This window comes from Brachionichthys hirsutus, chromosome 6 (genome assembly GCF_040956055.1).
Source record: "Brachionichthys hirsutus isolate HB-005 chromosome 6, CSIRO-AGI_Bhir_v1, whole genome shotgun sequence".
In the NCBI taxonomy this organism is placed as follows: Eukaryota; Metazoa; Chordata; class Actinopteri; order Lophiiformes; family Brachionichthyidae; genus Brachionichthys; species Brachionichthys hirsutus.
This window is the reverse complement of record NC_090902.1, coordinates 7860872-7888346: the sequence shown is the minus strand read 5'-3', so window position 1 is coordinate 7888346 and position 27475 is coordinate 7860872. Positions and strand designations below refer to the sequence as shown.

At 41.2% G+C, this 27475-nt stretch overlaps 1 protein-coding gene across 1 annotated transcript in view; it reads right to left on the bottom strand.

The window, feature by feature from the left end:
• Positions 1–8127, bottom strand: part of spock1 (SPARC (osteonectin), cwcv and kazal like domains proteoglycan 1) — a 59212-nt gene extending 51085 nt beyond the window's left edge. Inside the window, exon 1 of the mRNA XM_068740272.1 lies at positions 7993–8127. Within this exon, the coding sequence (XP_068596373.1) occupies positions 7993–8127 (135 nt within the window). The remainder of the gene's footprint in view (positions 1–7992) is intronic.
• Between the last annotated feature and the right edge of the window lie 19348 nt (positions 8128–27475).

Here is a 27475-nt window from a genome sequence, read left to right as displayed (position 1 = left end):
ACCCCTGATGGGACAAGACAAAAGTACAGCAGTAGATAATGTAAAGATTATGCTAACAATATAAACATTATACAGCATAACACTTCATCACCGATAATACAACCAATACTCAGTTCATCTTTGCTGATGTTCTGTCCTCTACAAGCGTTTGGAATGGATGGCCAGAATAATAATAAATAAAAAAGCCATGTGTTCAAAATAGAAACGTTCATACTGGATACAAGGGATAAAAACACCATCTGGCTTAAATCTGGTTCCTCGTGCTTCGCGGTATTTGAAAGTCAACCTGGACGATGACATCCAGCCAGCTGTTCCTCTGACAGCATTGCAGCATCTGACTCCAGATGTACGGTTGGCTTTGATGGGCTGGAACCAATTCCAACCGCCTCCACTGTCCACAAGGTTAGCAGTCGTCTGCCTGCAGCCTACCTGAAGGGTTTTAATCTTACCGTGGGACCGAGTTTGTTTAGGCCACCTGAGATATTGGTTTCTGACCTGAAACACAGGGCGACGTGCAATAACAACCAAGGAGGCAGAGTTGCTCCTAAAGGTAGTTTTGGAATATAAAGTCAACAAGTAAGCAATAAGTTTTGAAGGCACCCGTGCTGTTTCTGAACGTAAACGCAAGTAATTTTCGTGTGGCCGATAGGCCAAACCGTAGGAAAAATATCCAGCCAGCGACGTGTGGCTATGGACTTAGTGTCCCTCCCCTCCCCCTTCACCCCCCCTCCCTTAGGAGCATCACACGCTGCAGAAGCAGAAACATCCTGAATTATTGAAGCAGACAAGAAGTCTCTCACACAACACACACCCTCACGCACACACAAACAGTAACTGTACTCCGCCCCTGGGGGGGGATGAGATAATGACCAATTCAATTTGACATTGTTTTGGAGAAAATAAACATCAGCACAAAAGACAAGAGAGGGAGGGAGAGCAGAGATGCCGACACCGATCGAAAGCAGGACTGGGGAAGGTGTGAAAAAGAGAATCAGACTGCCGATGATTTATTTCACACTGTGACACTCAGGGCTGCTCTCAAATGTGATTTGAGCCAGACTGCCTGCTTGTGAGCCAAATCTCTGCATTACATAATTGATTAAACTTCGCGAGAAACACAAAACGTGGCCAAGCATCACGGTTTGCGTGATCATCTGCATCAGCTATCGCGATGGGCAAGAGCAATGATTGCATCCATCATCTCAGCGAGAGCGTCTGGGAGCGAGCCGAGGCAGACACACGCCATCGATCAAAGCGTGCAGCCGCTTGATAAATCAGGAGCTGTAACCTCATTACACGATGGTAAAAAAAAGAGGGGAACGCTGGTCCCCAGAGTGCGGCAGCAGCATGTTTCACAATGCAAGAGGCCGTTACTGTGACAGCAAACAAATGTAACGCCACAATAAATGTATCTGTGTCATGTCCATGTCGCAGTGATTAAACTTTATACATCTATTTGGACACGCACGCTTGTGGATAGTTTGTGTGGCCACATCTGTAGAGGAGACCGTTCATGGTGCTCAAACACTGGCTGGATGAAAAAGAAAACAGCCTTTGACCGATCATTTTGTCTTTCTGTTACTTCCTGCTATTCATCCTGCTTCTCTCTCGGCAGTGGGCGTGGCCGAGGACAGATTGGCAGAGCGTCCCTGACTGCCTTCACTCAGACTCAAGACTAAGTAGAGGAAGAAAAACACGGCGACACGCTGGAGCACACGAGAGGGGCGAAACTGAAAACACTTTTGGCAACGAGCCGGCAGGAAGGAGGGACTTATGTAGAATGAGCCTGATGAAGGGGAATGAGGATCAGGTGCGTCTCGTTGGGCCCCCAGTCAGCCCCCTCGCAGCTGTGCCCGTGTGGAAATCGTAGAACAATAGATGCGGGGATGGGAGCACAGAACTAAAAGATTACAAAATAACAGGACCGCAACATATAGAAGGAGAAGGACAGAAAGACAGCTCCCACAGAGAGAGGGGAGTTTGGAGGGGCTGCCATGGCAAAGCTGACCAGAATACACACACACACACACACACGTGTCTCCCATCTTTCTTCCTCCATCTGTCCATCTGTTCTGTGTTGATGAGCTTCACATGAGATCTTCTCTTCCTCTGTTCTCCCACCATCTCTCCAGTGATGTGGGCCAGCATTACACTGGCCACTCTTCAGCTGTCTTCTGTCTCCGTTCCACACAAACGCATCACTTTAAGTCATACTTGAATTTTATGGCACATTTACCTGCATTTTCTTATATTATTATTAGGTTGTACTACGCACCGGACGGAGCAGTGCTCCTAATCTCTTTGTATATCCACTATGTAAAGACAATAAAGGCTTTCTATTCTATTCTATTCTATTCTATTCTATTCTATTCTATCCTATGAACACACAGACAGTCTCGAACCCTGTTCATTCTGGTCCCTTTTGCTTGACCTTTTTGTCTAGTCTAGGTGGATGTGTGTGCGTTTACAGTTCTACTACCTTCTGTTATAGCCACTGACCTTCTTTATAGTAATGGTCATCATGGAGACCAAAGTCATTATGCAGCCAAATGTCACTTCTGGGCTCCTCGGTCGGGTCAGGGTTGATGCCTGTCCCACTTATTATTTATTGCAGAATTCTGAATCAGCATTTTCTCATTTGAAATAAATAGACTATACAATGACAAATACATGCACAGGAAAAATAATGAAAGGGGCAGAAAGCACGAAAGAAAGATGGCTTATTTTTGAAGGGCACAGTTCCATCAGGGATAAGTCAAGAATAAAATGAGATAGAGGAACGAACTGGGAGGGAGTGGAGGCGATAAAGAGTAAGAAGAGAAAGTACAGAGGCAGCTTGATTTGAGAAAAAAAGGTCGAGTCGTCTCTTAATTGACAGAAATCCTGCTGTGGAGTTTATTTGTCTGTGTGAGAGAAAATGAAGGTGACTTAAGGGATCCTCAGTCTTGACAAAGCTCTTTCTCTAAACTGCACCCTTCCCCTCCCCATCAGCTGTGCAACCAGCCAATCAGGACACACACACACACCGGGAGCACGCATAGATTTAACATAAGTCGACCGGCTCGTTGGGATGAAGTGGGAAGCTTCCAGGTGTGAATGTGTTTCCCCCCGTGAGGCAGAACGGTGCTGAGAGAGAAGGTGAAAGCTCAGCAGAACCGTTTACTCCAAACGCTAAGGAGGAAAGCGTGCAACACGAAGCCCACAGCAGTGAGCTTTGAAAGGAAGAACAGCAATGCAGATGCTTCAGTCACAGAAAATAAAAATGCTGTAACTAAAATAAATCCTCACACGCACACACACACAAACAGAAACACTCGCATACAAAAATACGCACTCTTGTTTTGATAAAGAGCAACAGCGGGAGCCCGCGACCGGCTGCCTTGCCTTAGAGAGGCTGTTGTCTTAAAAGGGAGAATAAAACATAAAAAGACGACGAGATTTAATTCATGAGAATGAGCTGAAACAGGCCACACACACTCACACACACACACACACACACACACACACAGGAGGAAATAAGCAGGACACATCCAATGTCCCTCACAAAAAGGATTTCGTGCATTTGGCAAATCTGGCAGCGTGCAAACAGGGTAGAAATTGGGATTTCAGAAGGAGAAGAGGGAAAAGCAGGGGAAGAAATGCGCGGGACAAGGAAAGCTTCTTTTAGAGGAAACAAACAACATGCTCAGGAGAAAGACGACAGCTTTCATTCCTCCCGGGGATAACATTTGAGGTGTTCTGCATGTCAATGAAATCTCCTCTGTTCCCATCTGAGGAATGACAGAGGAGAGGAGATTGACGCTATTACCCGAACGATAAATTGATTGCAAAATTATCTACATTTTATAAGTGAAAGTAAAGTAAAAACAAATACATCTAAAATGAACATTCAGTGGTTGTAAAGCAGTGTTGAGATTTAACTCCCAGTTGATTGTGTGTGAATCAATTCAAACTCGACACTCTGCGAAGCTACAGCAGGCCTGATAACCGGTTTTGCTACAGACATTAACACGGATCAAAATGATAGCCGTGTAATAGGCCAACTCCCCAACACTAAAGCTCACCTAGCATGACATCACACCTCACTGTAAATCACCTCGTTATTTCCTTGCACAAAACAAATGCACCACACATATAGTAACTGCAATTCTCTCTGAGGGGGAGCTAGACAGCGCGATTGTCTGCCATCTCAGGAATGGCGACATTAGCAACACCACAGGCAGTGTGAAGTTCACTGTAGTTACACATTCGTGCACCATGGTTTCAGCTGTGCCTGCTGGTGCTACCAGATTGGGTATTGGGTGGTAATATGCTTTGCTCCACCGCTGCAGCATCTGCTTCTGTTTCAGCTGCATCCCTCATATTCACTTTTGTCCTCAAGAGGAGATGCAACCAGAACACAAGTCAGTTACAGGCTTACAACAAAGCTGACTCTGCCTGAAGACCCCGCAGTGCTGCATCCAAATGCGGCTATGCTAAACTGCAGTCATGCTTTACTTGCATGAAAGCTTTTAAAAATTAAAGTGGCGATTGTAAAGCAAGAAAACAATGGAAATGGAAAGGATTTTGCAAAAGAGCCACAAATGTAATAAGAGATAGAATTCAAAACTGTTCAATTTGTCAAAAGCATTTCTCTATCCTTAACAAGCTGAGAAAGCTCAAAGTCCTCCACGCAACATACCGGCAAGGCACTGCACTGCAAAAAAAATCAAAGAAGACACTTTTCCATGAGACAAACAATCATGCGTTAGATGAGACCCACGTAATTCCACTAGCATGGCAGGCGTGCAATAGTGAAGTTAACTTAATCAGCAGGAATTCAGAGTTCAGTCTGGAGACAACACAGCTGCTCTTTGGTTTCGCAAATGTGTCCCGTATTTCTAAAAGCATTTGAATTTCATGTGTGGATGAAAAATACAAGCGAGTGACATGACAGCTTTGTTTTGATAGATGGATTGTGGTGGTAATGAGGGACACTGTCCTGTGTTTCCTCTCTCAGAGATGCAGACAAGAATAAGACGTCCCTCAATCTGCATTAAATGTATCTCACAATGCGTTACAGTTCAGTTATTAGGAATGCAGCGTGGCCAACAGTAAATCACATCCTATTCTCCATGCATTTGAAATAAGGTGCCGGAATTTTGTGAAACTATTGTGCCAGCTCCCTTGCCAACAAATGGATGTTCATACATTATGTAGGGTGGCTCATTGGGGATGCAGAGTGACACATGGCAGGCAGAGGAGAACAGCAGGGAGGAGGAGTCAGAAGTGAGGACAAGGGGAATGGGGATGGAGAGACAGAGAGGAGGCACAGGGTCATTCGCCGCTCCAGAGGTACATGATGACAGAAAGACAGACGCATGGAGGAACAATGTAGGCTTTGTGGTAAATGAGAGGAGGGGAACAAGAATGATTAACGTGATTTTTCACATCTCTGTGGTCCTTTCTTTTTATTATTTATTGAGTATAACTGGAGTATTCCTAAATACTATAGGAATAGTATTTAGCAGATTATTTTTAATCGCCTTTAAAATTTAAATACTGATATCGGCCATCAAATGTTATTTAGAAACTGCGCTTCACATCCTGAAAATTGTGCACTACAGTACCTGTTGTCATGTTGCCACTTTAAAAACTATAAATGATAAATAGCTAGGGGCAAAAAAGTGTACTTCTGCCAGATACCGTGTTATGACGGTGTCGCCGCTGCATCATATTTAAAATCCATGCTTTGCAAAAATGTGGATTGTTGCATGACTTAAATTTTGGTCCTAGAATTTCAGAACTTTCAGCCTGTTTTTGGTCACCGAGGGGACGGACATCTGCTTTGGTTTTCCATTACATGAAGAATGCCTGGCACTTTGTGCTGCTTCTTTAGAACAAGCTCTGTTGCTGCTAAAAGGCAATGTGGAAATGTGCAGACCGCTGATCAGACAGTGAGAATAATCTCTGTCTGTTTGTGCCATCAGTGCCCAGCATGCAAGGAGGACCCTGCACAGCACAAATCAATGGCCGTCACGTTCAACCAACCGCGCTAATTTGAAGGCCGTAACTTTTTTTAATACAGACACTGTGTGTTACTGCAGTTTTGCGCTGTGTTACTATGACGATCGGCTGCGCTACACTATGATCTGAAGGACCTCTTGACAAGTTCCTGACACCAAAACTGAGTTGACTTATGACTCTAAATTAGCCGCCTTAGATATGATAATTAGATATAATTATTATGATTACAATTTAAGGCCACTGATTATTCCTGACGACCAACAATCATATTAGGATTAAAACTACGTCGCTGTGATTTCCTAAAAATTATTCAAATTTTATATCTGCAAGACTTCTTGTTTCTTGCTTGACACTGATTCAGGCAGATCATCCCAACGCAAGGTCTGACTTTGACACTAAAAAGCATCAACACAAGCGCGGGGGGGGCTAAAAGCGTGTTGGACGAAGGAAGGCACATAACAACAGACAGCCACCGGTGCAGGAAACAAGATTAGCACCGGCAACATTCCCTTTGTGGCTGAGCAGAAAATCCACATATACACGAACCGGCAGCTCCCGAAAATGGGTGGAAGCATTTCAATGTCAGCACCTCTTTCCCTATCCATTGCTTGTCGTGTCCCTCCTCCCCCTCTTGTCCTACACTCCCGACATTCCCGTTAATGACTTTCATTCACAGTGAGAAATACACAGTCGGCAGGAGACTCAAATAAACACCGGTCCCGGCTGAGCGTACGGAAACACACGGCGACTACAATCTCACACCACCTCGCTTCCAGTCCTGTATTCCTTATGAAACAAAAATGAGGCAGTTGTAAACTCTCTGGAGAAAAGGCAAGCAGTCAGCAAAAGACAAAATGATACGAGCATGGTACCATAATGTTAAGGCATAATGAAGCACGCTGACATGCTTCAAAACACAGAACAGAACACTCAAACCCACATCTGTATGTTTTAACAGCTGCTCCTTTCTGTCAAACTGAAGATGCTTAAACTGCTGTTGGCATCATTTCCTCGAGATTCATTCTGATAGCTGATAAAATGTTAAACTTGGGGGGGGGGGGGGTAGAGGGGGCAAAGAAAACCTAGTTGGGTGGGTGTGAACACTGCTGAATTGCTGATTCAACAGTAACCATACCTGTATGTTGGTAGCACCTCCATTAACATTTGATACGTGCTTTAAAGCCTCCAAATGAATTCCTTCCTGTGTAAATCTGTCCAGGTTAGTCGGTGCATGGATTGGGGCATCCATAAACCTCATAAAGTTATTTTCTCTCTTGATTTATTGGCCATCAAACCAAAACGTGCCCAGACTGGTGATTCGGGTGTTTGGATTTGACACTAAATCATCTGCCATGTCTTCTATCAAAGGCTATTCATTGGGCAGCGGCGCTAAAAGCCAATTTGAATCACCACTCAGAGCAAAATAAGAGGAAGCAGATTGTGCCACTATAACGAGCATCAGTCAAACTTCAAAGGCTGCAAAACAACATGTTTTCAAGATTAATCCTAATGATCCTGATCGGGCTATTATGTCATAAATATAACAATAATAATAATATATATAAAATAATAATAATAAAAAAAAGGATGAGAGTCATTCCTGCAGAGGTCGTTCTGGATGTTAGAAAACATTCCTGATCTAATCACTGCACAGAAGTCTCAGACTTTCTATGGGCAACTAAAAATAGACGATCAATCATCAACTATAAAGCCCAGCACTGGGCTAGGGATGATGGAAATGCAATGAAATTGTGAAATGTTAACATGGTGAGAAAAACATTAAATTCAGATGGGAAAATTATCAGCCAGATCTGCTTCTAGTCAACTCAGGTTCAAACCTGCTGAGCCTCTACAAAGGGGGGGTTACAGCTCAGGTACTCACGGGGTGTATCAAGGGCGTCGTGTGCAGACAGACAGACAGGCAGACACGACGAGGCTCATTATGACGCCTCATTTGGACCGATGCTGTGTCTCAGTACAACTCACGTCTCTGAATCTGTTCCAGGACCTGTCCTGGCTGCGCTGCGCCGCGGAGCTCAGCCATTTGTCGTTATTGTTTCCGGAGACCGCCGATCCTCCGCTCAGCAGGAGAGACACGGCAGGGAGCAGAAAGACGAGCATCTTCTGGAGCAAGGACAGAGAGAGAGACAGACAGACAGAAGAGGACACCACAGGGCTTTAAAGCGCCAGACTGCAGCAGAGTGCTGGAGGGACAGGGGGGGGGGGGGGGGGGGGGGGTCACTTCACAGGACGGTCAACTCTCACATAATGACGCATTCTGGGTCAAAATGTCAGCAAAGGCAAATGAAAAAGCTTTACTAACATGCCACTTTCGTGACTGCTCGGCGCACAAAGGGTTCGTTTCGCAAATCGTCTTGTAATCGGATTACAAACACTGGAGAGTTGTCACGGCGGCAGATGGGGCGCAGGGAAGCGATCAGCTGCGAGCGTCCCCGCCGCCAATTGAAAAAGCAATTTGCGGTGTCAACACAATTGCCGCCCCCAGCTTTTGTCTTGGCTCGCGCGCGCACACACGCACGCACACACACACACCCCATTCTCAGCACCAGGTAAGTCGTGAGGTGGGAAACAATACTTTCCTTTGTCACTTTAGATTTGTTTGATCAAACCCCCACACGCAGCGCAGCGTCACCTACCTGGGAGAGGTCGCCGGTTTTCAGTCTGATTCCCGGTGGAAAGTAAGTCCACGGACCCAAAACTCCGGCGGCAAAAGGGAGATGCGAGGACAAGTGGAGCAGAAGCTTTCTCCTTCTCCTCCTCCTCCTCCCTCTCTTCGGCAAGCAGACGTCTCTCTCTCTCTCTCTCTCTCTCTCTCTCTCTCACGCACGAACACGCACTAAACGTAACTTCCACGTTTACGCCAGATCTTGAGCAGGTTTCGGGAGTCGTGCCAACTCGGGGTGCGTGAGTCCCCCCGCACGAAGCGCGCACATTGCCTCAAAGTGACGCGTCTCTGATGTGTTTCACGCCGCTCGTGGCCACCATAATAAAAACTATGAACAGTGAAACAGACTCTGCGCTGTTCCCTGAATCGTCGGATGGAAAGCATTTGATTCCATGACCGGACACGGACCCGGTGAAACGTTGTTTCCCCTCTAAATACATTCGTAAATGTTCTGCATTAGACCAGCGTTCATTTTGTTTAACAGTCTGATTGCATATTTAATCCGTGTGTTTGCATGTCTGTTTTGTCAATGCTGTAAAGAGAATTTTAATATATATATATTTAATATAATGAAAACTGTGGGTGCAGTACCCGGAGAGGGGGAGACATGCCTCCACTATTAATAGCAGCTAAAAGCAACTGCATATTGAAATTCATTGAAACGTGCAGATCCACCATTAGTAGTAAGCCTGTTAATTGTGAGGAATTAGATGGTGTTAAGTAGATTATTGTGAGGCCGATTTGCGTAAAGCAGCATCGTCACCACAGGGTGTGCTGTGCCCTTGATGGAATGGATTAGTGACAGTATAGTGCTGGCTAGTAGATCTTAATGTGTGTGTGAAGTTCAAAAAGGTGAGTGTGTCTACCTCACTAAATGTTTGGTGGCCAACACGTTACATCGAGGGCTACACACACACACACACACACACACACACACACACACACACACACATATATAGCCTATTTCCAGTTGGACAACACAACTCCATCTTCTTTGAATATAATGAGATGTTTTCCCCCTCTGTTGTCTGAGTGTCAAAAAGAAAGCAACAGTTCTGTTTACGTTTCCAAAAAAAGTGGAAAGAAAAACTGAACACCATCGGGTTATAGAAACTGTCTCCAGGTCATAGGTAAAACAGTTTCATTGACAAAATAATCATTTATTGAAAAAGTTTTTTTTATTAATAAGTCTACAATCGCACACGTTAATCTCTGAGACAATAAAGGTGCTGCAAACAGCACCAGTCCTCTCTGTGCTGAGACCATGAACATACGCTGCACTGCCATTCATGTTCTCTGCTGTCCAGAATGAACAAGGCAACGCTGATTTAGTAGAGTAGGGCTTATTAGAAGAAGAGGGTGGGGAAGGAAACCAGGATGCATCGTCTTCAGATGAAGGATAATATCCCCCCCCCCCCCACCCTTGGAGCTGAAAGAGAGATGATTTTGTGAAAGGACAGTAAATTAGCCTGGTCCTCATCGCTGCATGACAAGCGGAGCAGGACGGCAGCACAAAATGTCATAAAGATAGTCCGATGGATCACAAGATTCCCAAGCCCAGGACATCACCTCAATGTTCTACCTGCTGGACCTATTCATCATACCAGCCGCAGAAAAAAGATAATCTTGGATAAGGATAGATGGGATTGGCCTGGATTGGCATGTGTGCCTACTTACAGCGGACGGGTGTGTTCTAATGAATGGACATACTGTATATATCAGCATCTATGTGATTAGCTTAAGATAAAAGGGCAAGTTAACACAAATTAAATAGAAAATTTCAAAGGTATCCGTGTTTAATGTTCAGCCTAATGAGCTGATAAATCTAACTGATCTGTTTGACATGATGTGAAAACCCTTAAATTGGAAATTAGAATTCCCAATTCTTTCCCGTGAGCCACTCCTGAATGCAATGCTTCTTCCTGCAAACCGGCACAGGAGAAAACATTACCTTCTATGTGGAGGCAATATCAAAACTACTTTACACTAACTGTATTCAGTTATTGTATTGCAGCATGTATTGCAGCATCCAGTCAAGATCGTTAACTGTGCAAGAATGAAAGAGGACGCATTGATTCTTTGCATACAAAACCTTCATCTCTTTTCTTTGGGTATTCTGCAACACTTTAATACAGAAGTAATGACAAACCAGAAACAAGCAAAACAAATCGCAGCTGCATGAATCAAACTCCAATTTCATGCTTTGCTTTGAATTTCCGTCTGTGATTATATTTTAAGTATAATGGTAGAATATTGGGCAAAATCAAATTATTTTGATGTGGGCTTTAGCTTTATCATGTTGTGATATAGTAATTACATTCAGATGGAGGTTCTGATGCTGATGTTCTCCTTCTAATTGGGGTTCTCATTGGCAGTGACCTGGTTGGATAGGATTAGAAATGAGACAATAAGAGGGACAGTGAAGGTTATACATTTACGAGATAAGATCAGAGAGACCAGACTTGGATGGTTTGGACATGTCCAGAGGAGAGACAGGGACTATATTGGTAGAAGGATGCTGAGGATGGAACTGCCAGGGAACAGGGCTAGAGGTCGACCCAGGAGAAGATACATGGACGTAGTGAGGGAGGACATGAGAGTGGCTGGTGTTGGGGAGGACGATGCAAAGGACAGGGTGAAGTGGAGAACATTGATTTGCTGTGGCGACCCCTCAGGGGACAAGTTGAAATGTACAGTAGATTCAGATGGAGGTTTGTCTTCACATCAGAGTGAAAGTTAATATTCCATAAAAAAGAATTGCTGTTATTGCCATACATTTGTCCCATTTAAAACACAAATAGTGTAATAGGGTAGCGTCTCTCTTGAGCCGGTCCCAAGCCCGGATGAATGCAGAGGGTTGCGGCTGGAATGGCATCCGGCGTAAAACTTTGTCAGAATTAAGCATGCAGTTGACTAGAAGGCTGAAGAAGGCGAAGAAGAAGGAGATGAAGGAGAAGAAAAACCCTCACCATGTTCAAATAACAGATAAGTAAGGATGGGATTGGAGGAGTATTACGAAGGCACTCACTGCCATCAGGCACTGTTTAGTACGGTGTGCATGTTACAACTAGAACATCTAATAAGCAGCTTTTGAGCTGAAGGACTATGAGACATTTAATATTTGCATATAGAAGCTCTTACAAGTCATTTATATGCAGCGTATATTAACAGTTTGCTAGCCAGTGTTAAATTGATATGCAGCCCTTTGCATGGTAAAACTGGGTAAGTTGAAACACGTCCCAGTCTTGGAATTGGTTTTAGTATTTCTCCTTCAGCTACTGCCAAATGGATTATTTACATTCACACTCACAATTTAGCCTTTTAGCTCTTTCCCAGAGAGACACCACAATATTCACAACACCAATAAACATATATTTGCTCCAAGGGTCCAGTAATTTGAAACAAGATTTGCTTTCATCCTGTTTGAGATATTGTTATGGTTTTTAAAATGAATAGACTGTTTATATAAGAGGCAATTCAAGATCAGTTTGCATCTATTGTTTATGCATTTCTTTATTTATTTGCCTCAAGTATTATAGATTATGTAAAATCCATAAAACACTGGAGGGAAGAACTGGCGCCTTGCCATGGTGCAGAAACAGCAGCATTATTTAGCAGTCTGCTGCAGACACCGAGTTTAAACTATAGACATCATGGTTGGATTGTTGTTTTTGTTTAAATTGGCATCATAAATAGAAACATTTTCTCAACTTCCCTTTCCGATTTGACTGAACTGCATATTTTAAAATAGCATGAGCTGTCTCAGAACATTTGGCTGCTTTGGAATAAACAAAATATTTACTACTCACCATTGTTTAAGCAGTTTAACCAGACTGAATCTTTGAGTTCAAGGGATCTGATGCAAGGACAGTCAGATAGCCCACTTAAATCCTAGCATCCCCTGGGATGTGTGTGTGGGGTAATGTCAAACAGTAAAGATCAAAATATATGAAAAAAAGTAAATCGGCCCCAGCAGTAAAGTTCCTGTTATGCGTGTCCCACATTAAAAATGATTAAATGAAAAGAGGCAGCAGGGAGAGAAGGAAACCAAGAGTGATGAAAAAAAAACTTGTGTGTGTGTATATTTGATGTGCTGGAAACAAATAAGGAAGAGAAGAGTCAAAGTGGAAATTTGTAGACTGTTTCTTAATGAGCTATGTGTCCGTAACTGAACTCGTGCATGAGAACTTCAGTTCCACTTGAAAGACTCAAGAGAAAAGCTCTGTCAGTCTGGACGAGGATCATAAGACACATCACCCTCCTCGATGATATCTGCCTGTGCCGTCCCACCGTGGAGGGTGAAATAAAATAAACAAAAATACAAAATTAACCATATTCATCACACAACAGTTCACCTGTCTGCTCGTGCATCTTGGGGGCATTTGTAAATCCAATCATAGATCTGACGTTCCACGTAAAAGCATGCAACCTACCAGCAAATGGGATAAAGACTATAAATGGCTTGTGTAGAATCTCTTTTTTTTTTCTTTTACAAAGTATCATAGTCAGTATTTAAGTAACAGAATACAGAATATGTTGCTAAATTGTCATTTTATAGAAAAGTGCTAATTTAGCATCCAAATAATGGGATAAAAAGAAACACTAAAACACAAGAGAAATCGAGGTCTTTTAGAGATAACTTTCGTTCTGTCATTCATTCAATACTGAATTTAGAAGGTCGACTTTTTCAAAGCTAAGACAATTCTTGCTGTAAAGTGTGTACTCTAATTGCACAAGGTTAATAGACATGAGGAAGAACAGCTATTTCATGTATATTTAACTAAATATGAAGTATTTATAAAATAAGGTAGATCCGAGTTTGTGTGCAATGTGACACGATTCTTATCACTGTTCTATTGTAATCACTAACAGGAATGCTCATTGCAGTAAAATGTAGAAGTGTTGCTGATTTTTTTTAAACTTAGTTCATTAATTTACTTTTTCATTATTTCTCCTAAGGATGAAAAAAAGACTGGGAGGTTTAATGAACGCAAAGGCTCCAGAGAGGAGCTGTCCATTGTGCTGAAAATCGGTAAAACAGTAAAAGTCCACTGACTTTCGTTAAAACGAGAAAGAACAGTGGAATCCTAAAGGGACACACATTCACATTTCCTTCAGCCTATACCCTGGGAGTACTGTTGATTTTTGTTAGGTTTCTGTAAAAATAAATAAATAAATAAGTATAAATTAGGACAATCAGCAAACGTTTGAGTCGTAGGTGAGTGGAATTTAACAACTAAGAAAAATGAGTCTGTTTTCCTTTATTGTCTAGACTGCTAGCCTCTAGCATTGCTTAGAGGCTGGCGTATTGTTATTGTTAAAAATATCAATTTTTAAAAAGAGAAGAGAATGAGTGTATGTCCAACAAAACCAATCAATTTTTCGGCATAAATTAATCAAGAGTGTGGGGCAAGCCTGTGAGGTCCAATAGAAGACTGCAAGCTGAGGGACACGTTCAATAGAGAAGCAGGCTCTCATAAAAAAAATAAAAGATACAAATCAGAGAATCTCAGTTAATCATTCTCTGATTTTATCTAAAAACTGTGAGACATAACACTGATATCCTAAAGTATAGGACTGCATAAAAATGAATCCTCTGGGCTATTACCAGCTACCTGAACAATATGCCCAACAAAAAAAATCCCAAAACAACATTCTATTAATACTGATTTCCTCCTGTTCATCCAATTTGACATCTAAATGACTCGGCACATTTTCAGCTACAATTTGTTCCTAGTTGCAGGTTTGAGGAGTTCTGATTTATTATCTTGCAATGATGTGTGCAACCTAATACAGATTCTACATCACCAGATCCATAATACTTGCTTCCAGATCAGACTTTGATCTGGAAGCAAGATCAAGCCCCCCCCCCCCCCCCCATATCCCTCATTGGTAAAGTTAAATTCCGGATCCTGATGATGACATGGATCATCACCAATATTTAATGGATTGAAAATACTTTTCTAACCATCTGTTCAGAAGAAGAAGACACAGACTAACTATTGTCACTCACACCACTTTGTATGATTTGAAGGAAACGTGGTAGTTTATCTTTCAATGTTTGCAAAATGTATTACTGAGCACACACAAGACACAGGCAGCGCTCCAGTTATGACCAAGTTAAAAAACAGAGCATATTGTAAAGGGAAACATTACAAAGTAGGCATATAATGCAGAGAAATACTTCAGATGCTCTTTGATGCTGCACTCTTCTGAGAATGTTGTGTTCATATTACAAAGACTCCCAAGATATTTCAGAAGGGCAGAGGACGCGTGAGAGGAGAAAACAGTGCAGTTTAATAAACTGCCAATGACACAGAGAGCCTTTCTTCCTATAGCGGTCAATTGTTCAAGAGTACGCACCATAAAAAGACACGCGCTGCAGTGCAGCAGCACCAAAACTGCTGGGTGTCCCTTGAGTGTAGCCGTAAAATGACAGCATGCAAGGTCACCAAGTTCTCTGCACGGGATGGGTAGGAGAACCATTCTGTCTCCCACCGGAGGCCAGGACACAGATGTAGCAGCACCCCAGGGAGGGACCTTTGACACCACAATGGCGTTTTAATCTTCAGTGAAGCGCAGCTTTTCAACTTGATCTCATAAAAACAACCTTTGGAGCCACTGCCTCCTCGTTCATACGGATGCTCATCATCCTCTTAGGATTTTACGATGCAGGAGCTGACTATTCTTTATGCATTTATGTTATTTCAGCCCTGCATCATTTCACAGAAATGAAAATAATATGTGAGGGAACCAAATATTAATCCTGAGATGTTAATGTTGAACAATTTTCTTTGGTTAAAATGAATTGAAAACTGCCACTGTGGTGACCAGGCTGCTGCTGGGAGGCTGATCAAAGAATCCCATTGAGAGACTTCCAAGCTGTCTTCAATATACTCTGCCGTTCTTGATTTACAGTGTGAATACAGATAAAGGAGTACGACCATGAGACGTGAAATTAAAAGCTGTGGTCGACGCTGACTTGGCTAGCAATATTTTTTCTCTTATTGGATTATTGGATATATTTTAAGTGTGCCTTACCTATTAGAAAGAACCCACTATCAGCCTTGATTAGAGCTACCCCACCTCTCGCTTGTAGGAGACCTGTGACCCACAGGGCGGATAAGCGGCTGTAGACAAGATGATGGATGGATGGATGGATGGCTCTGTAGTCCACTCTGTGTACGTTTTTCATACTCTGACTTGAGAATACTCTCAAAGCCCTGACTTTGCATGAAGGTGTGGGACCCTTCAGACGTCTTCTTCTCCCCGTGACCGAAATTGCCAAGTCATGGTTGCCTGTAGTTCAGTTCCTTTTGTTGGCCAGCGGTTCAGAAAGCCACACTTGAAAACATGAATGCACCAAGAGGCCCACAGGTAGAAATTCAACAGAGGAAAGTAACATGGAATGTGATTTGCCTTCTCTCTTTGAGCTCAGGTGGGTCAGTTGGATTTATGTCAGAGAGCTCTCCCAACAGCATGAGCTTTGAGCGGGGTTGGAGAGGTTCAACGGGTGACACAGTTAGAGCAAGTATTGTATTATGGTGGTGCTGAACGCAGTACACAGTTCTTCTTGAAATAAAAAAATGACTTTCATTATGAGAACATTTATTGAACCTGTTAATTGAATACAGACTCAGAATCAACTGATACGAAGACCCAAACTGAAAATACAAAATAACCACCTACCAAGTCGGAATATTGTTTGCTAGCCAGATTTCGAGGTAGTGATAAGCACTACCTCGGGTAATTCATATCTTCCATATTCTCTTATCTCAGAGTGAGAATTGAATTTCAACACCGTTAAACACACAAGGGCTGCAAAATGTAATCCCCACCTCCTGCTATACAGTGGCAGCCACGTGTAAAGATGCACGCATCCATTTCTGGAGAAATAAAAGAACTGATAAAGAAAGTTAAAAAATGGAGAAGAAAGACACACATACAAAAAAAAAAAAAGATTTACACCTAGTAACTTCAACATAACAACCGAAAGTGTAAAAGATAAGATACTAGAGAATGTATCTAAGAATGTATCTAAGGTAGACCCATTAATCCTCTGACCCCTCAGCACTATCTAGTGACCCTTTGGCAGGGGCCTGATCCCAGGTCAGAGCCCAGTCTAGACGAAAGCAACTTTTAAAAAAGGTAATTATGCTCTTGTGATTTTTGAATACTTCCCTCAAACAAGAGCCATTAACCACGGACACATGAGGAATCTCTGACTGCCTTAGAGCATGCAGGATAAACTCGAGTACTCGCTCACTATCTGGATGAATTATTGAGCTCTATTGTACGGCAGCACAATGTGGCAAGATGCATAATACAACAGGGTGTTGCTGCTGGTGTCTGAACAGTGCAGTCATCATATTCATACTGCGCCAACATTGCCCATGTAGTAGTAAGTGTACTTGTACCCACTCGTTCACTGATGAGTGTGCTTGGTTTAAAATGAGGTGAGGCCAGGCATCTAGTTTAAAGTCTATGGATCCTGAAGTGATTATGTTGAAGTCAATGGTGTAGTAGCCTCGTTCTGTGAGTGCAGCCTGATGGGATTCACCAACATACAGCGTTTGCACACCCTGCAATGCACCACAACCTTCCTCCTCATCCTCAGTCAATATTAAGTTGTTGGCAGATGATTGGGAGAATAATTACAAGATGAATTAAGAGACTCAATCTAAACTCTTTCCACCTCATCTTGCTCCAGGATTACGTGTCATTAAACAACAAAAGGGAGGTTGGACATACCCAATAAGCAGTAGACATTAAACCACATGCTATAGGATGAATATTGCTATGTTCATAATTTTACTGCGGCTAGGATACGGATTAGAAACCCTCACATTTGTCTCACATTTGATGCTGATGTGAACCACATGATCCTCTTTGATATAGAGTAAAGCGGAGAAGTGAGTATGGAAGATAGGATGAGGCGGTTTGACGGACAAACACTCCCCTGACGCGCAATAAGAAAATAGGAGTTGTCAGCAAACGTAAGCAAGAAATCTGCATGATATTTGACAGCATCCGCTCTGCCCTGAGAGAGTCCACATCCACCACACAAATACATTTAAAAATGAACGTTTATATTTATTCTTATTTATTTTTCATGGGGTTAAAATGGAGGGCCAAAATTACAATATGAAAGCGATATAGTAGCTGAGAGGGATATTGCTGGATATTTTAAATAAAGGTTATTATTAAGCAAAAATGTAAAGTAAATATGGGAGGTTGAAGGTTACAAAGCTAAAAAAAAAAAAAAAAAAAAGCCAACCTAGGCAGAGACACAGGCATTCAGTCAAAGAAAAGAAGCAAAACCAGAAGGTTACACACACGGTCTGAATCTGGAAATGCATTTCCAGATTCTCTTTCATCCCTTCAGGAAAGCAAACAGAATTGCTGCCTCTGCGAGCAAAGGTGTGGATGAATTAATTAGGCAGCAGTCAGGACGATAAAACATGTCTCCATTAACAGCATTAGTTTCCATTCCCTACATCATCCCGCTTCAAACTAATGAAGGGAGCGAGAATTACCTTGGATAAAAGATAGTTGTCTTTAATTGGCAGACTTTTTATGTTTTTAATATCGACCATTTTCATGGCTTTGAACGTTTCATCGCTTTGAACTCTTTATTATGAAAGATAACATAGAAGCTTAACACTAATGTTTTTTTTAATTTTTATCTCTAACATGATGAGTCCGGATCTAATGCTAATTAATGTTCCACGCTTGCTGCAAATTCAAAAGGTCACATACAAATCCAACTTTGCACACCAATTCTTTTTTTAGTGATGCAACTGTTCTACTGATAAAAGATCTGTCTAAAAATATGTATTTTAGAAGTTAAAGGTTTCATTATAATCAGGTCTATTTTTTTATTAAATCTCTCTCTCTCTCTCTCTCTCACACACACACACATTATGCTACATAAAAGGATGGTCTACAAATATCAGCTATGAATCTGCTAAACAAGAATCCCTTCAGATCCATGTAGTGACTAGCAATATGTGCTTTTGGTTGCCAGTATCATATTAAGGTTCAATGGTGCAGCCTCTCATTGCACAGGATTTTCCATCTGTTTGTTGTCAGTATAGGAATGAATGTTTGCTCTCCTTTTTAATCTCTCTCAGACCAATATCATCAACCACAGCCCTTATATTAGGACATAGTATGATATCTTAAGATAACTCCTACATGTGAAAAAAAAAAGACCCAGGCATGCACTTCCTGATACTGAAATGAACCTGTCTGTGTGAAATCTGGGACTCAGACCAATACCCTCCTGAGGAATGTTGAACCAACTTTTGCAATATTTGCATTTTTAAAGATATATAGCCTAAATAAAAAGATGTGACAACAAATTCCAACATAAGCTTTTTCTGACCAGAATGAGACCAAGAGTCAGCTAAAACAAACGGATGATAAATGGGACAATGGGAAATGCCTGCAGACTGCTCATTTGTTCTGTCTTTCTTCTTTTGTTTTACCCTCATCTCATTCCTATATTGTTCATTTCACACAGAAAAATAATGAGTTAAAACTAAGTTGCTTTGCACTGTTTCAGTCAGAGAGTTTTCCCCCCAGCATACTAGGAAGAAAATCGTCCAACCATCACCTTGTCATCATTCTTATGTGCCCTTCCAGCATAAATCTGTTAACTGGGTTGTACATTTTGGTAATGTAATGTCATTGTAGTTAATGGACATTTGGCAAATGTAATTGCAATTTATTTCTAGCTTAATACCATTATATTAATTAATTTACTAACATAAATGCATATCTAAATAAAGCAATCCTGGAAATGCTTTTAATGACTGGCATCATCACAGAAAATGTTTGTGTGAGAGCCAGCTTTAACTACCTCACCTTCAAAAAAAAAAAGGTAGGGCTATTTAGCAATATTAGTCTCCTTTAGGGTAAAAAATAGCCTGTGAAATTCCGTGGGGAAAATCCAATCATAAAATCCTTCGAAGAGAAATAATCAGAATTCAAATGGTCTATGTAAATTATCTTAAGTGGCTGGGGATAAGTCTGGCAAATATGAGATTGTGCTCTTTCTCTCTCTCACTAATGTTACAATCTCAACCCGTCATCTAACTCATTGTCATCTCTTCAATAGTGGTGCTGATGGTGCTAAATAAAATATATTGATGCGCAGTAAATTAGCATTCTGTGCATGTAGGAATTGAAATAGGACACGTGACCTTCCCTAGTCACTGTCAGCACACTGGGAGCTCCCAAAATATGGTTAGATCTCTCTCTCGCTCTCTCTCTCTCTCTCAGAATGTCTCCTACTGGTTATTATGATGTCTATATGTTCATTGTTTAAATGTGACATAGAAATAACAGTGTGACAAATTATAGCTAGAGAAAGTTAGGTATTTTTTAGAAAATGAGTGCACAGGGAAGAGTCAGTAAATGGTAAAAATAACAATCAGAGATGCAGTAATGAATGGGAGATGAGAATGTGGAAATAATGAGGATGAGGTAAAAGAGAGGGAAGTGAACAACCCGAGTAGAGGGCTTCATGAGAGGCAGGGGCAGAAGGAAGCACAATATGAGGGTGAGATAGTAGAATGGATCGGATGAGGTTGGGCTTGGAGAGAAAACACCAGAGAGAACCTCTGAGTGAAATTATTTGTAAGTGTACATTGGAGCTCAAACACATTGATCAGGGCTGGCATTGCTGGATAGCGTTACATCGCAAGGAAGGTCGAGACTCTCTTATCCCACCGGTGCTGTCTAATCTGCTTCCTCTTCCTCCCGGATACTTCCACTGAAATAGTGTAACATCACTCTGATCAGCTTCCTGCTCTTCACCTTTTAAATCATTATGCTCTTCAGCACGTCAGTCTACCCATCACCTCTGTCTTCAGGATGAATTGGGTCATGTTAAGATAAATTCTCGATTTTATTTTATTTTTTAGTAAAATAAATTTGAGGAAGACTGAAATCCTTTTGTCCTTGTACTATAATAAAAATGACTGAAGGTAAAATGACTGCTGCCAAGCAGTGACACGATGAGATAGGGAAAGTGCGGCAAGCTAAAATTAGGGGCTGGAGAGCACTGCAGAAATGTGAGATTTCAGGAAGCGAGATCGAATCTGCACAATAGACTAGGAGATGATCTAGTGCTCTGTCGTATGCTCAAATGAAATGCATTTTATTTACAACAAGCTGGGCAACATGGCGCAGATAAGTCAGATGAAATGAAAAAGAGGAGTGTGAGTGTTTTATTTTAAGTCTTTAATGGCCTTACCCCAATTATTTATCAGATATTTTAACTTTTCTTGATCATGGCAGGGTTCTGTGGGCTGCTGGCCAATTTGTTTTACAGGTCCCGGGGTCGGGGTACAAATTGCGTGGGGGTATTTTACTTGCAGTTGTTGCTCCTCAACTAGGAAACTAATTACTCTCCGGCATGTACACCATTTCATGTTTAGGTCAAGACCCATTTATCGAGAATGGCTTTTAAGTAGAACTGTGTAATTTTCTGTAAACATGTTATGTACTCTTTCCAGATTTTATGTGTTTTTCTTCCATTTATGTATCACTTGTTTATTTTAATGGAATTTAATAATGAACAGTGCTGTGTTACAACATCCTGATCTTTTTTCTGTGATGTGGAGCAACAATCTCAGCATGTTAACATACTGCTGAGTTTTCTGAATTTCAGCATCAAGCAGAGGAAGCTGAAGCCAAACCTGGCTCAGTCCATGTGCAGGTGGTCCACAGCCACAGCCTTGAAAGAACTGCAGTAAGTCCACGGCTTTGTCACTTTCTATAAAAGATGAGACAATAAATGAGCTAGCGCTCAGACTCAAATGGCTAACCTTCAAGTCCACATCCTGTGTTCGTCCCCTTCAAATAAAGCTTCAGTACTGCCCACATTATGTGCCTTAATTCAAAAAGATTTATGAAAAATACTTTGATTCCTGTGTTAGAGTCGTCTGTTCCCAGTGCACATGGGAGAATTAAACGTTGCACGCCGACTGGCAGCTCTTGCAGAGTGCAACTATGACATTGGCAACAGTAAGCCGTGGCGCTGGCTCTTCAAAGGTGGATGCATCAACTACAGTCGGAGCTAAAGAACCATTTAGTGTTTGGCCTGATCATTAAAATGACCTTTCGCATTTGAACCAAGAGCATAATGCAGCCCCCCCTTACAGCAGGGGCTTTGAAGTTACTTGCAAAAAAATTATTAGCATCTTTCTCAAGGATATATCAACATGTCAACTGCAATGGACCCGATCATCTGACAACTGGACGACCAATCCTTTTCCTGAGCCTCCATTAAGGCAGATTCCCTGAGAGATAAACTATTCTTTCCTCCTCGTGTAGTTGGAGCAGCATCAGGGAGGGAAATGACTGTACTCCTGTTCTGATAAGTTCCAGTGCGCTCTGTAAATTAATTAATGATAAGTTATTATTATTACTACTACTACTGCTGCCACTACCACTACTACGAATAATAAAAGTGCCTGTCACTCAGGAGGTCTAATTGTGCTTCACAGGAAATACTTTCTGAAAGGTGGAGCAAACAAACCGGAGCATGGATGTGTTTTTCTTTTGTTTGGTGCAGCTATAGACCGGTCCAGGGCAGGAAGATGATTCCACAGGAGAGATACCTGATAACTGAAGCATCTGACTCTCCAGATGCATGATGCCTGCGGTTTTCTTTCGTGTAAAATAGACCACTAAAATAAGAAAAGTACCGCAACTACTCTGATGTCTGATGCAGACAAATGCTGTCTCTGTGCAATATAAATATATATTTCCTGACAAGAAATCCTCAATTTGACTTTCTTGGATTTATTTTTGCTTGTTTAATTTCACTCTCAACTCAAAATGACTCAAACAAAGTGCTTCCTGAAGTGGAGTTTTTTTTTGGAGGACCCCCCCCCCCCATTGTGAAGTAGCTCAACAGCACTGGGAGAATGTAGAAATACTCAGCCAAGGCAGCTCAATTCCTGCCCCTGGACAAATGCAGTTGATGGCTCTGACTGCTGTAGAGCAACAATCTGCAAAGAAGACTAGTGTCTTGTGCACTGCTGGATGGATTAATGGATGGATGGCTTTACTGTTTGCAGTATTTATGCACACTGCTCTTTCAGTTAATGTGTTAAATATCACCCTGCTGTTATAGGCAGCCTCAACTGCCTTCCAGTCTCCCCGAGGATCTCTTCCCCGACTGTCAAGGATGTTTCTGTTTCTGTAGCACAGCAACATCTGGCAAGCTCTGCCTCAGAATATAACACAAAAGGAAAATAAATAAACTACGCAGTGCAAATGCAGAGTGAATGGGACGGCATGAAATGTTCATTAAGTGAATTAGTATATAAAGTGTCATTTCCTGACTAGTAAAGATGTGGAAGAAAGTTTCCATGTGAGTAATTAATTTGATCGACTTATTAGCAGAGAGGAAGCCATTTAAATTCAAATCACAAACTCCACCAGCCCATTAGCAATGACAAATAGAGAAAGGACTGCTGAAATGTGAGATTACCGTTTTGAATTAATCCATTATGCCCTTATCACTTACAGGATATTAAATAATCAATAGGTTTCACTTCCTCTCAGCTGATACTCTGAGCACTGATGAGGAAAAAGGGCGTAGATAAAATAGCTGGATTAGAGTAATAATAATAATAATAACAATAATAATAATCCTAATAATAACAAACGTTATTTGTAGAATGCCTTTCAAGATTTTTTTTTTTCACAAAATGCTTTAACAAAAAAAAATATATAAAAACAAGAGTCCAGAAAATAAAACAATGCAAAACAGTAAATAAAGTGAAGTTGGTGAAGCACAATTTAAACGCAACAGTAAAAAACGAAGCTAAACAAATATATACAATTTTAAACATTTGCTCAGTTTAACCACCCTTAATGTTTTATGTCACATAGTTAGATATTACTGAACATTTTACACACCTATTGATCCCACCTTGAAAAGAATCAGCATGTTGACCAACCTGTGTACATTCATGCAAAACTTTAAAAGCCATGCGACCCATGCCATATCTCCTCTACTCGACTAATAGAATTCAGAGAGATGGAGGAGGAGGAGCAGACATTGTTATCTCACACTGCAGGAGGAGGACTGTCTGTTCTCCTATACCGTCACACACAAAGAAAAAGGTGATTTATGTGGCCATGTCATGAGGCAGTTCAGTAACTGCGCACCAAATACAATGAATGACGTCAGAGAATCATGAAACAGCGGTGATGAATAAAGAAAGTGATCAAAGTTAAGAAGTTTTTGTTTGCTTGTTGAGAGCATGAATAACGTGATGAAATGTCCTTTATCTGGCAGCAACGCAGCAAAGAGAAGCGCTTTTAGTACTGATAGAAGAAACAGAAATGATAGAACAGAGTTGTCTTTTGATCTGTTGGTATTGACCTTGAATGTGAAACTGAAAAGAACAGCTTATTTTTTTTAAATAAATAAATCCACTGCTAACCAGACGAGCATTGATGCTGGTCTGCATCACTGACCATCACTGATGCATTAAACTGTATCAAAAATGTCCTGAAATGAAATAAGTGCTGACTAGACAGCATTTAGTGGAGCGACGGCTAATCATTTCAGCTATTCAGTACATTGGCTTTGCATTTCAAATGTGAGCTTTGCCTGAGAGAATGGCATTGTAGATGTTGATGGCTGAACTCGCCACAGCTCATCATCCCTTAAATCCACCTTTACCTTTATATTTGTTGACTGCTGTCAACATTGATACTACTTGAAGTGCAATAAAGAACAGGAGGTTGAAGAACGAAGACCCAAAACGTCATCTGAAGTCAAGTGATCAAAAACAGATTACACAACAGTAACCAATAAAGATAAACTAAATTAAATCTTAAACCCAAGGCTGGTGCCATTAAGATGACCTACACCACAAATTCAATAAAGTTAATATAAGGAGTGCAGAAGAAGAAAAAGAAGAAGAAGAAGCTTGCATAGAGGTGTTTGACACAGAACAATAAAAACATATGAAGCCTCTTCAAAGACATTGTAAGTGTCAGTGAGCTGCCTTCATCTTTTTATCGAAGGCAAAATAACTCCGTGCAGACAGAGAAACGCACGTCAGTTAAGGACAACCTGTCGTTCTACAACTCCAAACCCATCTGAGGCGCCATGTGATCTGTACGACTCACACATGTCTGTCCCGTTGCTGAGATAAAATGGTAAAATAAATGTTCATTACTTCACAGCAATTTCAAAGCTCTGTTTTCTGTGGCGGTTGCCTTGACAACACTATCAAGGGGGTTTAAATGATGTAAAGTCCGCTATTGGTGATAAATGAGATGAGAGGTTACTAAACAAACAGTGGAGTGTGCTGGCAACGTTGTGTGCATGCTTGTGTGTGATGAATACGATGATTCTTCATCTAAGACTTCTGAAAAGACACACCATTCAGAATGTCTTTGCTGATAAGAGAGGACCAGGGAGGGGGGTGGGGGGGGAGTCAAAGTGCTATGATTAGTTCAACAACAAGACCCAATTGCTGCAGCGACTGCAGTTCAGGGACTTAATATCAAAATATTCCAGACACTGATAACAAAAACAGAGGAGAATACAAATGACAAGTCTATAAAAATATGCAAACTAGCTAGAAACAAGCAAAGAAACAGACGTACAGGGAAGATGGGAGGGCAACAGATGAACCAGGCAGAAACAGCAGAGATGGAATGATTAAAAAAAAGAGGGGAAGACAAACCCACTTAATAGGATCAAGGGAGGCTAACAAGTCCCACATGAAGTCATTGCATAACATCTAAGGCGAGACGGCAGCAGATTTAGTGTGAAACATGAAACAGGGAAATGAACTTTTACAATTATCCACATTCAAAGTAATGACCAAGTGTGTCGTGCAACTCATCGCCACATACTGTTGAGAACTGTGGCTGCAGAGGGCAAGAAGATGAAGGAACACACACACACACACATCTGAAAATCGTCATTCTTGGGTTAATTACAAGTGTAGTGCCACACATCAGGACCGTCACACGTCTGGCAGTAAACTGGTAGACCTGTAAAGGTGAAATAACATCAGTGTGCATTTTCTGTACTAGTTCTGCATGGATATATGTTAATATGTAATGAGTGCGTTTGGTATTTAGGCAGATCAGGGCTAAAGGGATTGGGATGAAACGGCGGCGTAGCCTTAAGGAAACCACTTATCAATGACACTAATCAGAAAGAAAGGATTCATATTATACACTTTATATATCTTTTCTACTCACAAGGTTTGTGGTAACAAATCCATTACTTTGACATGGTTGATGAAACTCAATTATATACTTCCTGAGGCGGCTTCTTTCTCTCCCCCGTCCCTCTCTTCTCCAATTTCTCTTTTTAAAATTAATGTCTTTATCGAACCTTATGAACATTCATTGAAAGATATCCTGACACTCAGCAGGCGAGTTTAAATTTGAATCAGCCATGGTTCTGCATTGACTTTATTTCTTGCTCATTTTCTCCATGCTTTTGCTTTACTCTTCACATCATTACCTCTCTTATGTATTTGGTTCTTGTTTCCTCTCTGTTGGTGTTTTATGCTCTTTCTGTTTACTGGCTTGACTATTTTCACCCACCTCCAGTTGTCTCCTCCTTGCTTTGTCACTTCTGTCCCGTTGGCTTGTTGTTAACCTGTGTATTTAAGCCTATTTATTATATTATATTCAAGTCGCTTTTGCCTTGTGCGTTCTCACGCCCCCCCCTCCTCTCATACACTCATGTGTATGTGTCAATGCTCTTAGAGTTTAGCTCAGTTCTAACCTATGGAAACTTGGTTGCTGTACATAATGGACTTATCCTTTGAATGATGGAACAGAAGTAATATTAGCCAGTGCAGAGGAATTCAGGTAATCAATGACACAGCCAGCCAGAATGGAATGGATTTTTACTAATATTAAAGTAGGAATCATTAAAAGGTTGAATGGTTACTCAGGGGAACTGTGTGATAGAAATCCATTTCTTAGAGAACTCACTATCTCTCAGAGGATGTGTGTGTGTGTTTGAGTTATTCTTTGTTTGTGTGTTCATTGAATATGTGCACAATAAATATTTGCATTGATATTAATAGCAAGCAAAGCCATTTGTGGAGATGAGGAAGCCTCAAGGAAATGAATGCAGCTGGCATTCAATCCTTAATGCTGTTTAAGGTGACATCATCAGATAACACTTCAAGCAGGAATTTGCTAAATCTAATATTGATGCAAATGTTTTAGTGGTGTTTGTGTTCATGCACACGACAGAGGTAGACTGGGTAGCCCTCAATTAACCTTTGACTTAAGGAATCATTCAATTTATGTTAAAGTGTTAAAGTTCTCAGCAGCAGGCATTCCCAGACATATTTCATCACAGTCAGTGATATATCCAGTATGTTTAAAGGACAGGATAGTTTTTAAGATTAGCTAACATCAGTGCTTTGAAACTGGTCCAACATGTTACAGATTGATAAGATCTAAAATATGGAGTAGACAGATAACACAAGAGCAGACGTTAACGGAGTCAAAGACCAGAAAATCATCTTAAATGACCTTTCATATATATTATTATCAATGTCTTACAAATAAAGATATAAGAAACTTTAAGTGTATGTGTAAGACCATGTCTTAAATATACAGTGTCCTTGTTCCAGTTCATAGTAACTAGCCTCTCTCTCTCTCTCTCTCTCTTTCTCTCACACACCTAATTTTGCACGTAAACAAATAGGAACAGAGAAAGATTAGAATTCTATTAGGTTTGCAAAATTGGACAATGGAAGCTCA